The 17,054-nt window shown below is 39.8% G+C and overlaps 1 protein-coding gene across 2 annotated transcripts in view; it reads left to right on the top strand.

Moving 5' to 3' along the window:
* The first annotated feature begins 2,122 nt into the window (after positions 1-2,122).
* Positions 2,123-17,054, top strand: part of LOC148016085 (inorganic phosphate transporter 2-1, chloroplastic-like) — a 34,166-nt gene continuing 19,234 nt past the window's right edge. Inside the window, exons 1-2 of one of the 2 annotated variants that reach the window (XM_087663851.1) lie at positions 2,123-2,627; positions 2,855-3,720. In XM_087663851.1, coding sequence (XP_087519977.1) covers positions 2,887-3,720 — 834 coding nt within the window. In that variant the 5' untranslated portion in view covers positions 2,123-2,627; positions 2,855-2,886. Of the gene's footprint in view, positions 2,628-2,793; positions 3,721-17,054 lie in introns of both variants that reach the window. The other variant, XM_087663849.1, reaches the window with a different exon arrangement.

Raw genomic sequence — 17,054 nt, 5'->3', positions numbered from 1 at the left:
TTTTCTTCTTATTTTCTCTCATTCATTTTCTTCTATCTGTCTCTCTCCCCCCTCTCTCCTCTCTTTTTCTTTTTTCTTTCTCTCTCTCTCTCTCTCTCTTTTAAATTTTATATTTCCTCTCTTTATAATTCTCTCTGTGTTTTCCCTCTCTCTTTCTCTCTCTCTCTCTCTCTCTCTCTCTCTCCCTTTCTTCTTTCTTTTTTGCTATTTGTATCTCTCTCTCTCTCTCTCTCTCTCTCTCTCCTTAAAAAGTTAATCTAACTATGAGAGAGAGAGAGCCTGTCTAGGCCCTACACATGAGAAAGAGGGGGGGAGAAGAAAAATGTTTAATTTAAAAAAGACTATTCTCTTTCCTCTTCCCCCCTCCCCTCTCCGTTTTCTTCTTTTTATCCTTCTTCTTCTTCTTCTTCTTCTCTCACTCACCCACACACACTCTCTTCTTCTATCTCCCTCTCAAAGTGTGTGAAAAATTAAAGCTTTTAAAAATGTTTAATTAAAAAAAGTTTAAATGAAAAAGTTGAATCACAGAGAGAGAGAGAGAGAGAGAGAGAGAGAGAGGGGGGAGGGGGGAGAAGGGAGGAATTTAATTAAAAAGGGGAGTGGGAAAAGAAAGAGAGAGATTATAAGTAAGAGAGAGAGGGGGAGGGGGTTTAATTAAAAAAATAGAGGTGAGGGGGGAGACTTTAATGAAAAAAGGGAGGAGGAAAATCAAATGAGAGATTACATGTAGAAAGAGGGGAGGGGAGGGGGGTTTGATTGAAAAATGGAGGTTTGGAAAAGGACGTAGGTTCAGGAAGCCCTCAGGAGGTTCAAGGCTTTCTGAACCTATAGTGAATATAATATAATAATAAGATTGAGGAGAGGGTTTATAACTCTACCAAAGTAGGTAGCCTTCCTAACTATAGGAAGAGAACTAGCTACTATCAAATGTTCTTTTTCTTCTCATAATAATTCTAAAATTCTCCATGGTGAAAAGCTCAAGTTTATTAGAGGTGAAAATAACTAGCAACCTCTTAGGTGTGGATGTAGTTACATGTTGTGATTTGCCAATTCAACATAGTATACATGTGAAATCCTCTTATATCAGAACAAAATTTGGATTAGATATTGGTAAAATACAAACAAAAAGAGACTACTCTTATTTTAAAGCATAAAAATTTTCTAACAAGGAATTTATGATGAGTATGGATGAAAAACATTTTTGGTTGCTAATATGAGAACCTTTAACTAAAAATTTTGAAGGGATTTTTGAATCGAACTATTTATGTTTGCCATTTTTATAACTAAAATTTTTGTAAAGTTAAAGATTTCAAAAATCTTCTTGATTTAAAATTTGAAGTTTTTTTGGAAATTGTTGCAATCCATTTTACATTAGACCTTGTATTTTACTGAAAAATCCATAAAAATGAGGGCATTGGGTAGAGAGTTAGTAAAGCTCATTACAAGCCAAATGATGGATGCGCACTTTGTAAATTTTAACAAATCAAAGTACTTAGGGTAGCTTCACAATGGTCCAGATGGACATGTGCACGAAGCATTAGAAAAGTGAAAATGGGTGCTTGTCTCTTTTGTCCCTGTCATACTCTTCCATCTGGATGCATGTGAAACAAACCTTATTCAAAGGGTGGGATGTTTCCTTTTCTTTTCACACTGGAGATGACATAACTTAGGCCGATTACACACAAGGAAAATGTCCCCGCTCGCCTTTAAAACAATATGAGGATTTCTTTGCACACTAGGCGTGGTCATAACAGATCAAAGTGGTGTAGTTGGCCCATTGGTTAGAGCTCATGGCTTGCAAGTAACTGGTCACGGATTCAAAACTTGCTGGCTTGCAATGAATACTTTTGCAATGAAGTTGTTTGTTGTTTCCATTTGGGCACACAGTTGACCCGTCCGTTGCCCAAATCTGTCTGTCACTCGAATTTTGCAGTTGCAATCACACATTGATGCATTTATCATATGCTCTTTCATTTTGCAACATGAAGTGGCCATCTAGGCATGTGTGTAACCGGCCTTACAACAGGCAAAGTATGCCCCCTTCTCTCTCTCACACCCCCATTACCCCACTCTCACAAGCGGCCCCCCCCCCCCCCCCAAAAACACACAAACACAACGAGTGGTGCACATTTGTGTGTTCAGTCGTTATGTGGTGTGGGAATGCACATTTGTGTGTTCAGCCGTTATGTGGTGTGGGAATGCCGGAGGAGCTTCAGTCTCTCTGTATCTGACAACTGCTGCTTCTATGTAGAGAGAGAGCGAGAGAGAGCTGTTCTTGCCGATCCTTGTCGTCTTGGTCATCGTCGTCATCATCATCTTCTCCTTCTTCATCATCATCCTTTTCTTCAGCATCATCATCATCATCATCACCATCACCATCATCTTCTTCTAACCGATTGGCCCGCATCCCTTTTGCCCTTCCCCCCTCCATCAATGGCCTCCCGTTGCTCCTCCATTGCCATCCTGTCGCACCGCTGCGCATCGAAGATCGAAGTCATCAACAGAATGATCAAATGAGGAAAGATTATCGTCCTCCATTCAAATCGCCATGGCGATTTACTGCACCTGAAAATAGGAGTCGCCTTCCCCCGCCCTACCTCCCCAGCTGGAATAGTACCATAATGCAGGCAAGTTTCAATATTTTTGCAGCCTATCTTTTTTGCTTCATGCTGTGGATGTGCGAACTCATATGGAACCTTGAGCATGGTGCTTTTGTGTGCATGCATTTGAAGTTTTCTTCTTATATAGCTCACACATGCAAAATATCCTCATTAAGTAGCTAACTGTATGCAGATATAAGCAGTATAAATATTTGAACCAGTGATATAAGCTGGTTTTATTGTTGAGCCTTCAGAAGTCGAGAAGAAGAAGATTGTCAATACAGGCATGACTTCCAGGCTACTTTGCAGACGATCTCAAACTGCACCTGTTGAACTGTGGGAGCATGATCCGATCCTAGCGCACAGGCCTTACAAGCAAATTTATCCTTATTCTTGTACTGTATCAAGCACATTGCAGAAGAGGGGCCTGGATGAGCAGAAATTCAATCCACTCAAGGCCAAACGAAGAATCACATCAGGAGGTGGACACAAACCCCTGCATCACAGATTCTCTTTCCAGAGCAAGCATTCCCTTAAACCCTTGTTATGTGCTTCACTTTCCTCCTTTGCTCACAGCGGTGATGGGGATGATGGTATGCAGTCCCAAGCACCGTTTTCAGTCTCCAACGAGGAAAATCATTACTATAAACCATTGGGGGAAACACAGACGAAAGAAGCCAGTCCACAGAATGGTGGAATGAAGGGAATGGCAGAGGCATTCAACATATCATCCCAGACAGCTTATGGAATAACTGCAGTAATCTTCGTTGCAGCCTTAGTGCTGCCTTTATTTATGCAGTCAGTGGGGGCTGCCTTGACCCTAAAGACAAAGATCCTTTCTTATCTTACATTGCTTTTTGGTTTTTACATGGCTTGGAATATTGGTGCTAATGATGTAGCAAATGCCATGGGTACATCGGTGGGCTCAGGTGCACTTACACTTCGACAAGCTGTCATGGCAGCTGCCTTTTTAGAATTTGCAGGAGCCTTCTTGATTGGTTCCCATGTGAGCCACACAATGCAAAAAGGTATATTAGTTGCAGACGTCTTTCAAGGCAAAACCTCACTCTTGTTCTGTGGCATGTTGTCATCCCTTGCAGCTGCAGGTACCTGGCTACAGGTAAACAAGTGTTCTGCTTTCTTTTAATAACAAAAAATAAAGGCTTTTGTGCATACGAATTAGCTGTTAAATAGGTTTTGAATTTTCTTGAAGTATGATACGGAAAAACTATAGCGTATTTTAAGAAAGACAAAAGATGTACCGAGTGCCAGCAAGAATTAGTATTTTCTGGTTGCAGTTTATCTGTATCTATTGGAGGTTGAACAGCTGTGTTTGCACAGAAGTTCAGCAACTGTAAAGCAGCATGAAGGACAATCAACACATATTTATGTTCTGCCTCTTTGCCTTAGAAGCTGAGTTCAAGGATGCACCATTGAAGTTCATGCTATTATGTTCCTGCCCAAGACTCAGTGAACATTTACTTTGGCACGTCTAACCCAGTTGGTGGAAGTGGATTAGTATTTGGAACAGTGGAACTGTTTAGTATCATCTCCCATTAAACAGATGTTCTAGACAATGTACAGTGGGCTCTTTAAGTAAAACCCATCCTCAATCTCACCTTCTTGTTTTTTCATCGTTTTAAAGAGCTCAGGCCATTGAATGGCTTATCTTTTGCGTTCCTTAGCTCTAGCTATATGTGTCAGTGAGGGCATCGTAATGGGCAGAAGTATGCTCGAACAGTAGACTAAAGTGGAGAGTGGAGGTGACTGAAAAGGAATGGGTCAGCAGGCTGTGGACTTCAGCTACTAATAGCTGAAGACCTCCAGAACTGCCAACTAGCTGCAAAAATAGGCAAAAAACCTGGCCGAGCTGCAGCTGGTCATAAAATGCCTAACTAACTGAACAAGATGGAGACTGAAATGCAAATGCATAGGAAGCTTCCAAAACTCCCTCGTCTTTGTTAGACTTTGATGGAGCTTGACTTTTATGTCTCATTTTGCTTGCTAGAATCGAGCTTATCATGCATAGCATGATGCTGATCTCCTGTGCAAGAGCCTCCTCAAAAGTGGTAGGCTTATGGTCCTCTAGGATCTAGGTCATTCACACAAAGTGGGCGCCCACTCCTTTGCTAGAAGATGGCTGATTGACGAGGGCCCTCCAATGTCTTTGGGAAAGAGCCAACCCTAGAATCTTACATCAAGCAACACTGCAATCATAGGAGGATCACATATGGCTTCTCACCCTATGAGGATGTGGAGGTGCTTGTGATACTTGTGGGTGATCCTATATTAGAGTGTGGCTCCCCTTATCATGGAAAGGAAGCTTCCTTTTTGGTGGTTGAGTGTTCCTTGAAGAAGGTTGAGGGGAAGTAGGAGGGGTGTTGAAGAAGAGGTAACTTGGAATGGATGGTGCGAAGGGTGGGGTAGGCAGGGAGTTATTGAGGTTCCACTTGCTATAGCACCATTGGGGGGATTATCTGAAGAAGAAGTAAGGTCTTTGTTGAAGACAATATCTGACTCACCACTTTGTGGGAATCAAGATCATAGAGTCTAATGACTAGAACCAACAAGTACATTCGGTTTGGACTTTGCATCAAAGTTTCCCTCTTTTTTTCTTATCAACAAGGGTGTAGACATTGCATCCAAAAAGCGAGTGGGCAACAATGGGCTTCAGTTTGAAGAAAGCTTGGGTAAGAACTCACTAGAATAGTTAATCGTTGTACAAGAGAAGAAAATGCAACCAATGACCTATTGTGTACATGAAGTGCAGTAGATACAACTTCAGCCCAAAGGACGTGTGATAACCCTTGGTGCTCAAGCATAGAATAGGCCATCTCCGACATGGTTCATTGCTCCACAACTCCATTTTCAAATGCTCTATTGGTGCAAGAGAACTTCATTCATAGCCTTTGCTGATTAAAAACCTATCAAATTCTTTAGAGGTAAGCTTTCCTCCAGATGGGGTTAGAACTCCTTGAACTTGAAGCCAGTTTGCTTCTTCATGAAAATCTTCTACTCACAAAATCGAGAATCAGCCTTTGATTTTGACTCTAGAAAATAAGCTCAATTATATTTGGAGAAGTCCTCAACCAATAGCACGAGGCATTTAGCTCTCCGCTTAGGGCTACACAAATTGGTATGGACCAACTTCAAAGGAGTAGATATCCTCCTAGTAGTGCCTTAGGAAAAGACTTGTGATGCTATTTGCCCTTCAAATAACTCGAGCATAAAGAGGGAAACTGGAAGCAAGATTTGGTAAGCCCTTTTGAGAGGCTTGATAAATAGAATCGAAGTTAAGGTGCGTGTAGATGTGGGCATACCATAAGAGTCCAAGTTCTATGAAGATACGACAAAAAGGGTTGTGAGCTTGTAAAGCTCACCCTCTTGAGTATTGCTCCATAGTACTTCTACAATGGAAGAATCTTCAACAGCTACTTGTGCTAGGTGAAGATCACACACCCCAAAACACCCCCTCCCCCCTTCCCAATTTGGGTAAGTCCATGAATTGAGAGTAGATTGAAGCCCAAAACTAGAACGTAGAAGACTTCAATTGACTAGGAGTAGTCCTTTATTCTCACTTTGACTTTGCTAAAGGCTACAACCAAGGGGCTCAATCCTTTTGACCTGTCTATTCGGAAGAAGTGGGATTGTGCACACATCGTGAGTAGACATTGATGAGTTGTCACTAATAATGATGTTGCCCCTTGTATCATGGAGGCCTTGGATAAATTGTTAGATTGAAGCGATACGGAAGTGAATGACCAAGACAAAGAGTGAACAGAGAGAAGTGAGAGAGAGATTGTGAAACACAAAAAATTTGCAGTGAGGAATGCTGTATAAGGGAGCAGAAATATACGCGGGTATAGAGAGAATATATACGTATGTCTCCATCTCGAAGATCTCAATTTCCATCAGCGTGGAGAGTAATCTCCACAGTATATAGCCTGAAATCTATGAAAACCAACTAAGGAAGATTGCTGAACAAGGGGGGGCCTTGTGCTTGTCCAATGTGTTATCATTGCGGTACTTGGTCTTGAAGACCCATTTGACTTCAATGATCTTATGAGGAGGCTTTGGCATGAGATACCAAGTATCATTCCGCTCAATCAACTCCAGCTCCTACTCCATTGCTTTTCGCCAATGATCATGCTGTAAAGCCTCCTTCACGGAAGTAGGTTGTTGATCCTGCATGTCACAAGTCATCAAACAGTAAATAATGTAAACAAGCTTAGTGTGGTGTGCTTGGTTCCTCCAAGAACGCCATGGGCCATCCTGCGGTTGCCACTCCTTAGGGACCCCCTCAATCCCGGGATCACGAAGAGTGTCACGAGTCCAATGAGGAGGCCGGATCTCGCCTCGTCACGCTCCATTTGTTGAAGTTTTTGCAAGGTCCATCGACACGGGGGAGCAATTGGTGAATCCGATGGCTGAGAACTAAGCTCCTCATCCGAAGATGAGTCCTCAAGAGGGACAGGTGCTAGAGGAATGGTTGCGGGCGTCTAGTTGTCACGGGGATCTCTGAGAAGAGGGTGTTTCTCACCCCCCTCTGAGGCTGGAACTTCGACGAACTGAACATCACGGCTCGTGTAAACATCCCGCTTAACAGGATCATATAATTGATTGCCTTGAGATTGCGAGCTATAGCCCACAAACACTTGTCTTTTGGAAGTGGCTTCAAATTTATAATGCTGTCTTTGGGATGTGAACACAGGTATCACACCCAAAACCCTGAAATAAGAAACATTTGGCTTAGACCCAAAGTATGCCTCATATGGAGTCATGCCAACAATAGTTGAAGTAGGGGAATGATTAAGGATGTGAATTGCAGTAGCCATAGCTGCAGCCCATAGACACTGAGGGGTTTGACGATGGTCTATCATGGTACATGCCATCTCAATCACACTACGATTTTTCTGCTCCAAGATGCCATTCTACTGAGGGGTGTTCATATTGGCAAACTCTTGGTGAATACCATGCTTCTTTCAGTTTTGACATTAAGAGTTTAATGGAAATCAAATGGTTTGATGGTTAGGGTTTTTACTTTTGGAAAGACCGTATGCAGTACATATTGTTCTTAAAGGATTGTGAGGATGCTTTGTAGAAAGATAAACCCGTACAAATGTCTGATGCAGATTGGGCCAAAGTCAACAAAAAGACTGTGGCTTATACAAAGATGGGTGTCACTGATGAAATTTTGACAGACATTAAGGGCTTAGATACTGGTCATGCAATATGGGAGAAGTTGAAAACTACCTATGAGATCACCACACCTGTTAATTAGGTGCATTTAATGCACAAGTTGGTGAATATGTGATTGGATGAGTCCAAGCATGCAGTTGAGCACTTGAGTGCATTTACTGGTATTTTAAATCGGCTCAAGGATGCTAATTTGGATTTTGATGATAAGTTGAGGGCGATCTTTCTGATCATGACACTGTCTAATTCTTGGGAGACCTTGGTAGTTTCTCTCAGTAATAACCCAATCTCTCATATGATGGTGTGAGGGGTTCAATCTTGAATGAAGAATTAGACGTAAGTCTAGCAGAGAAGGCAACAACTCAGCTTATAATGTTTGAGGCAGGGCTGAAAAAAAAAATGCAAATGCTAGATAGAGAAGCAAAAGCAAGAGCAAAGGAAGGGAAAAGAGCGATGTTACTTGCTATCAGTGTGGTTGGAAGGGCCACGAGAAGCTTGATTGCAGGTACTATAAGAAGGAACAAGAGAGAAAGAAGAATGCAGGAGACAAAGAAGAAAGAGGATAAGACAGATGCATCTGAGGCAGCCAAAGGCAAGGAAAAGGCCAATGTGGCCTCCAGTGTAGTCATAGAGGAGCTCTCAGATGCAGAGACTGATGTACTATGTGCAGCAGATTATGATGCCCTTGTATGTCACATGTAGGATATGTAGATTACCAAGGCTGATGTGATTGATGCACTTTTGTTAGTTGATGATGGTGTCACTTAGACTTGGATTGTAGACTCTGGTGCCTCTTTCCATGTAACTCCTTGCTTGGAGTGTTTTGCTATGTTCAATGCAGACAGCTATGGAAAAGTATATGTTGGAAATAACCATGCTTGCAGCATTGATGGGATAGACACTATACACTTGTCTTTGGATAATGGGCAAGAGCTTGTGTTGAAAGATGTTGGATATGTACCTGGCATCAAGAAGAGTTTACTATCTGTTGGACAGCTTGACTTGCATGGTTACACTACACTGTTTGGTGGTGGTTTGTTGAAATTGAAAAAGGGTTTCATGCTGATTGCAAAAGGAACCAAGAAGGGCACTTTGTATTGTCTTCACTGTGAAGCTTTGAATGGCAAGTTTCTTGCTGTTGCTGAAATTGGCTATCGTTTGGACTTGTGGCACAAGAGATTAGGCCATATGAGCCAGAAAGGACTTGATGTCTTTACCTCTTTGAAGAGGGTTGATGGAAAATGCTCTAAACTTGATATTTGTAATGATTGTCAGTTTGGAAAGCAAATGAAAAATTGCTTTTACTCTGGTGTCTCCCGTAAGTCCAATGTCTTGGACTTAGTGCATTCTCATGTATGTAGTATGCCTATGAAATCGTTGGGTGGTGCTGCATATTTTGTCTCTTTTATTGATGATTGTTCTAGGAAGATTTGGGTTGATCTGTTTTTAAAACTTTTCATACATTTGTGACCACTCAAACAGGTAGAAAGCTGAAATGCTTGAGAATTGATAATGGGGGTGGGTTCACATCTATTGAGTTGAGGGAGCTTATAGCTCCTTACAACCCTTCTTCAAATGGTGTGGCTGAAAGATACAATAGGGCTTTATGTGAGAGAGTGTGGTGCATGCTGTCCATTGCGAATCTCCCTCATGAATTTTGGGGAGAGGCACTTAAAATCGTGGTCCACATCAACAACTGCTCTCCAAACAGGTCCTTAAATAATGGCATCCTTGAGGAGGTTTGGTTCGGCAAATCGGCCTCATATGACCATTTACAAATATTCGGTTGTGATGCTTTTGTGCATGTTAGAGATGAGTTGAGGAGTAAAGTTGACTTGAAATCCACCGAAGGCATTTTCATGGGCTATGGTGATGAGGGTGAATTTGGCTATAGAGTGTGGTTACCACAGTCCAAGAAAATAGTTCGCAGCTGTAATGTTGTGTTTAATGAGGCAGAGTTGCTGAAAAGTACTTTAGCCTGTGATGTAGACATGAAAAAGGTCAAATTTCAGAATTTGCAGCCATCTATTGCTTCAAATGATGAGCCTCTTGATGCTGTACCACAGGCTGAAATTGATGATCAGCAAGTTATTTTTGAGCCAGATGATGATGGACAGCAAGTAGAAGCACAAGGAGGTCATGGACAGTAAGATAGACTTGCTGATTATGAAAATGTAGGAGCTGGAAATGAAAATGAAGGTGCCGCCGTATAGTATGAACAACATGCTGAAAATGGTTTACAACAGCCAATAAATGCTGAAAATAACATGCCTCCAGATGTAGACCCGATTCCTAAGAATGTAGATCATTGGGTATGCAGGTCTACACGCTTAAGAAGGTAGCCACATAGGTATGACCCCTCTTTGCATTATGTGATGCTTATAGATGAGGGTGAGTCTCTTACATATAAAGAGGCCAAGTCATGCAAATTCACCAGTAAGTGGGAGCTAGCTATGTAGGAAGAGATTAAATCTTTGTGTGCTAATGATACTTGGGATCTTGTGTTATTGCCTAAAGGAAGAAAGCCTCTTCCAAACAAATGGGTTTACAAAGTAAAGACAGTTGATGGGAAACCCAAGTACAAGGCAAGACTGGTTGCCAAAGGGGGTATGCACAAAAGGAAGGGATTGACTTCCAAGAGGTCTTCTCATCTGTTGTGAAGATGACCACACTATGTGTGCTTTTTGTTCTCACTGCTGTATTGATTTAGAGCTGTACCAAATGGATGTGAAAACAACTTTTTTGCATAGTGACATTGATGGTTGAGGAGATCTACATGAAACAGCCCGAGGGCTTTGTAGTTCCTGGAAAAGAGCAGTTGGTGTGTAAACTAAAATGCAGCTTGTATGGGCTGAAGCAAGCACCACGGCAATGGTACAAAAAGTTTGACACTTTTATGCTCTCTCATGGGTTTACACGCAGCTTTTCTTGCATGGCCGTGTTTAATGGTAGCATAGTCTAAAATTCTACAGCTCTTGAAGTTCTACGAATTCTAAAGCTTTTATAACACCTTATCATGGAAGAATATGCTGAAATATATGCATTTTTGCACAAGGAAATAAATCTAGAATTAAAAGTGATAGTTTACTAACCCAACCCTGCAGCTTTTGTAGCGATACTTGCAACTCAATAGGGAGAGCCCTATAGTGACTTGTGAAGCCTTGTGGCCTTTTATCAGAGAACAACATGCTGAAATTCATGTTTTCTCATGCTGATATGCACAGGGTGTAGAGAGAATATCTGCATATGTCTCCACCTCAAAGATCTCAGTCTCCGTCAGCCCCGCGAGCAGTCTCCACGGTCTACAGCTTGAAATTTGTGAAAACCAACTGAGAAAGACTATTGAAATCAAGGCCTATAAATAGGCTAAGAAAAACACAAAAAATAATGCAAGTCGGTTGCATTTAACCTATTGCTGTCCAACTGGACTGCTGCAACTGGCCGACTGTGCCACGTCAGTTGCCACGCGGCACTCCTGCACCAACTGACTGCAGAGTGAGCGTGAGCGGAGTGGAATGACGGAATGCGGGGCACACAGAAACTATGAAATGAGAATAACAGAACTTGCTTGCCAGTAACAAGATAACAAGATATGGTGAGAAGATAACTCTGTTATATAGCTTGAAATGAGTACAAGGAAAGAAGACTTGGCTTTGGACTTCTCTCTGACTCTTCTCTATGTCTATCTATGTGTGTCTTTGTTCAAGAGAATGGATGATCTTTATATAGGCTTATGGGCTGGGAATTTTCCCGGGCAGGGGTTTTCCGCTTTTACAGGAATTCGGGTAGAGTTTTTCCCGCTCTATAAGGATAAGAAGGCATCTTGTAGTGCACAATGAGTTGGATAAAATCTTTTACATCATAAAGGTGCAGGGAATATTGTACAGTAACTTTGAAAGTGGTTATGATGACTTTCTAGATAGTAGATCAGTAATAGTGTTTTGTACACTTGAAAGATATTCGAAAGTCACATCAAGTGCATCGAAAGAGAGCGACCATCTTAATAATCTTTTGTTTCCGATTTCATTGGGTGCTTTTTTAGTGAGGTACCCAGCACATGTTTTAGGTCAATGCGGATGGTAAAGAGAACAAATTCAATAAAGATTTTGAATGTTTTGATTGCTTTGATCATTGCCAAAATCTCTCTTTGGTAGGATGAGTAGTTTTTTTGAGTTGTGGAGAATATTCATGAGGCATATCTGCATGGATGTAATTATTTCGATTCTTCTTCACAAAGACAAGCACCCCAGCCAGCGTCAGAAACATCTATATATAGAAACAACGGAAGACCTGTAGGCAACCTGAGAGGAGGAAGATTTTGGATTATCTTCTTAATATTTTGGACTGCAATTGTGTGAATTGGTTTCCATTTGAATTTATCTTTTTAGAGTAGAGGATAGAGTTCCTGGGAGTAATGGGCTATATTTGGAGTAGAGGAATTGATCCAGTTTAAACAGCCTAGGAACTGTTGAAGCTGTTTTATTGTAGTAAAAGTGTCTGGCATGTCTGTGATTTTAGTCAATACATGCTCCTGAAGCTTTATGCCGCCTTGGTTTATTTCTATACCAAGAAACTCTATTGATGTTTGGAACATCACTGATTTAGTAGGTTGAAGTACTATTCCTGCTTCTTCCATTGCTTTTGCAAATTGAGAAAGATGCTCTATATGTTCCTGCGCAGTTTCTGAAAATACAAGAATATGATCAATATAAGTTAGGCAAAAAGGATATTTGCCAAAAATGGAATCAGTCCATTCTTGAAACTTTGTAGGGGCTATCTTGATTCTAAAGGATAGCACTGTCCATTGTTAATGGCCTTGAGGAACACAAAATGTTGCTGTATACTTGTCTTCTTTCTTTTTAGGTAATTACCAAAACCCTGATTTAAGATCAAACTTGTTGAAGATATTGGCTTTTTTCAATCTTTTTAGAAGAAGATCTTTTAAAGGAATAGGATGGCCATGTTCTATTAGATATTTGTTCAATGGTTTGTAATTGATCACTAATCTCTTTTTTCTTCTTTTTTGTTTTGAATGCTTGTTGACGTAAAAGACTTGACATGCCCATGGTGAGTTTATTGTTTCTATTGAGCCTTTTGCCAGTAGAGACTGAATCTCTTCTTTGCACAAGTGTAAGTCTTCATCCTTCATGCCTGAATGGACTGCTTTGGTAAGGACTGCATTAGAGTGGATGGGTAAGGATACCGCAAAATTTTGTCTTTTCTCCTGATAGATCATAGGGTCATCATGCATGAAAGTCTTTATATGTTCTTGTATTTGTATTGTAGCTTGTTCCTCTTTTTTTCAATTCTGTCTTTATCCACTGAGATCTTGAGTTTTCTTTAGCCTTAGCATTTGCTTCGGTAATAGAGTAAACAGTTCTTCCAATTTTTGTGAGTAGTATCATGTCAGCTTGTTTACACTTGTAAGTTACTGTAAACTTTCTGGCCCAAAAGATATAGAACACCAAATGTTGCAGGATGTTTGTACCAATCAATAAGTCATACCTCGTCTGTTTCATGAGTTGTATTTCTATTGTCACTTTGATTGTTCCAAGCTGTAAATAAGCGTGTGTCACATGAATGAGTGTGATTTTTTTGTTATTGGATAATTCTACTATCATGGGTCTAGAAACCTTTATACAATTTTTGGAAAAGAGTTCATAGGGGGCTATTGTCAATGAAGATCCTGTATCCAATAATGCATCTACAAAAAGAGAAAATTGTGGCATGTTCTTAATCTGTACACACACTATAGGAATAGGTCCACCTGTATCTAAAGCATTTAGTTTGTGGATTTTAGTGTGCGATGACCTTACTTGGTTTATTGGATCTATACTGTCACCTAGAGTTGAGCATTGCAATTCTTGTAAGATTGTTGTAGTTCCTTGAGCTATCTCCTTTTGGCTTAGCAAGATTCTTTTGTGGATTTTACAGAGTGAGTGTAATTCCTGTTGCATTTGTAAAAAGGCATTAGTCATATCCTGTCCTGCTTGTTGCATACCTGGACAGACTGAATTCAATAATTGTGATACTGTCCTGGGATGGTGTAGATTTTCCAGCTTGTGTGGAATAAAAAGATTTGTCTGTCCTTTTGTTTTTGGGCTAAGAGTACCTTGCTTTGGCAAGTCACATATGGATTTGAAAAGAATTCTTGTCGTATCTTATTTTTCTGTTTCTTGTGTTTTGATGAGGAGGTATTTGTGTCTTCAGATTCTTTTGGGCTTGATAAACTGTCTTCAAGTTTCTTTCCTTTCATTTTTGAAGAGGAGGTAAAAGCATTTCCCATAAATTTTCCTTTAGAGGAAAAATGAGCCTTGTGAGCATTAATAGCTTGAAAATTGTCTGGGTTTACCTCATCATCTAATTCTTCAGTTATATCAAAAGGTGTGTCTTCTAATGTATTTGAAAAATTGTCTGCTATATGCCAAGAGTCTGTTTCAGAAGATTCTTTAGAAGATCCTATTTCTTCTTCTTCTTCTTCTTCTGTGTCATAACTACTGTTGTGGGAATATTCGTCATCTGAATAGCTATCATAAGAATAACAACTATCGTAGTCATAATGGTGCATCGTGTTGACTTTGGCGGCATCTACATTATGCTTTTTCTTTGGGCATTTATTTGCTAAGTGTGAAGCACTTCCGCAAAGAAAACATTTCAAATCTTTGTTTTTAAAACTTTTACTATATTTTCATTTTTTGAAAAAAGGTTTTGGTGATACTTAGCTTTTCTGGTTCCTTTTGATCTTCTGGAATGCCTGTGAAACTTGTGGCTATATAAAGCTTCTTGTTCATAATCTGATTGATGTCCATAATGTCTTTGATGATGATGATGATGCCTGTTGTTCTTCCTTTTGTAGTAGCTGTGTGTGGAAATATCACAGTGACATCTGTCACATACAAAATCTGCTTTAAATTTAGAGATTTTTTTGCATATAGATTGTGGAAACTTTTGATTGAGCTGTGTCATTTTTTGTTGATGACAAACCTCTTTGATAGTCTGTTCGATGGTTTGGATAATTCGTCCAACACTATCAGTAAAGTCCCTGTTTTTATTTTTCATTCTTTGTTTACAATAAAAAGAGATGGGTTCTGGAAAAGAACATACTAGATGCTCTTTCATGGAGTTGTCATGAGCTCCAAGATCTTTATACATAAGGTCTCTCACATATACAAGGTATTCTTTGTATAATCTGGGATCACAGAGTTTGGATTTGAAAAATTCTTCTCTAGCTTCTAGTACATCCTCTAGTTTGTTTCCAACTAGTTCTCCTAATAATAGCTCAAAGAATATTTGAATAGGTTCTTGATGTTGTACTATAGCTAATTTAACCTGAGGATGAATAGATATCCACCATTGTTTAAGTCCACCCACAAAACCATGTGTCATTGCATTGAGAATGTCTATTCTATTTGTCTGTGGCTTTTCCATAATTTTTTGTCCTACATATGCATACATCATATAAATAAGAAGTTTAATTTCTTCGGATGTATTGTTGTCATTAGACCATATTGGAAAAGATCCAACTTTTTTCGGCACACCTATCTTCTTATAGAAGTGATTATAAGAAGAATTTGTTTTGGATGTTGATGCAGAAGTAGTATTCACAGGATTTGTAATAGTAGAAGAATTACTTACAGAAGAAAAGTAAGCATTCAATTGAGCTCGTAGTACTGAAGTTGGTGAAGTTGGAGATGGTTGTTGATGTGGATTTATAGGGACAATGTCTCTTCAATCACACTATCTCCGTTTTCATTAGCAGATGATGTAATGAATGCAGCTCTTTCTTGGAAATGTGCTTGATCATGGTAATACCATACTGACAGTTCTGAAGATGGTTGATTCGGAGGATTTTGTTCTATGTATTCTTCCATAATCCTTGAATCAAGTCTTTTGTATATGCTGCGAGTGAGCTCATCATTATCTTTTTCAGAATAATCAATGCACAAAGGTATTTGGTCTAGTACCTGATTTGCTTCTTTTTGTCTGTGAATCTTTTCAAAATCCTTTTCATCAATGTTTTCAAAAGCTGTTCTATAGTCATTGTCAGACCAATTTGGGAACATTAGCTTCAGATAATCTGTTAAGTTTGTCACAGTTTTTCCGGACTAAAGAGGTTGCTGATAGGAGGAAGAATTGATTTCAGGAAAATCTTCATCCAGACCTTTTAACAGAGGACAATATATTTGTTGCACTTCTTTTAAAAGAATGCTTTTCAAATTATATTCTTGATCATTTTTAGTATCTGAAAGTGTTTCATAACAGTACATATCCATATCCGTTGGAACACGTGTTTGCATTGGAAGTTCCTTCTCCTGTGGGGATAATTTCCTTTTCTTTTTTCTTTTCAGAGATAATATGTTAAACATTGAGTGTACCTGTGGAGGGTGAAGCAAAGTGAGATGTCCAGCCTTTTTGTAGTCTCTTGTTAGAGAAAGTAAGCCAGTCTGTCTGATACAAGGGCAGTAATGAAGTGCCAGTTTGAGAATTGGATGCTGCAGTAGGCCTTACAATAGAAGCTTTGTGTAGTTGATGACATAGTTGAAGAAGTCTATTTGTCATTTGATGCAGAGATTCTATTTTTTCTATCAATCCTGTAAGGGCAAGATGGGTCTAATTTTCAGCTTGAAGTTCTGCTATTGATGATGAGTTATCTTGTGGACGAAAACGGGGCTGCTTTATATTGATTCCCTTCATATTCAAATTCTTGGATATTGCTTATGACTCCAGAAGTTGATCCAGCTTTTTCTATCAGCTTGCAACAATGTTGACATACTCCTTGTATTATATAATCATGATTGCATGACTGGGTATGGAACTTAAGAGTGTTTGCCTTTTGGGATGGTGATATCCTGAGCTAAGGTTGTTGTATCACTGGCTTTTGAGGATGTAGTTCTTGTAGAGACAAACTGACATGTTGACCCTGTGAGAGTGAGTCTCCTACAGTAAGTATTTCTTGATCCTCAATATACAGAGTAGATGCTTTAAATTTGAAAATACCATTTTCACCATAGATATGGGAAGCACCGATGTCTGGCAAGATCCACTTTGAACTTGGTTGTGATTCATCGGTCATAATGGTTGAATTCCCCAATGACTTATAGCGCTCAGAAAGATGTTTGAAGGCAGAAGAGAGGGCATTTCCACTTTGTTTCGAAGAAGCCATAGGAATTTACTGGACTTTAATAGAGGATTTAATGCTCTTCAACGGCGAATACGGCAACACACACCTTAATGCCTAACGAGCGAGACCTCAAGAGT

The sequence above is a fragment of the Lygodium microphyllum genome, chromosome 23 (genome assembly GCF_053477565.2).
Source record: "Lygodium microphyllum isolate KBCC chromosome 23, Lygodium_microphyllum_v1.1.10, whole genome shotgun sequence".
Lineage (NCBI taxonomy): Eukaryota > Viridiplantae > Streptophyta > Polypodiopsida > Schizaeales > Lygodiaceae > Lygodium > Lygodium microphyllum.
The sequence above is the reverse complement of the archived record's forward strand: the minus strand, read 5'-3'. Positions and strand labels throughout refer to the sequence as shown.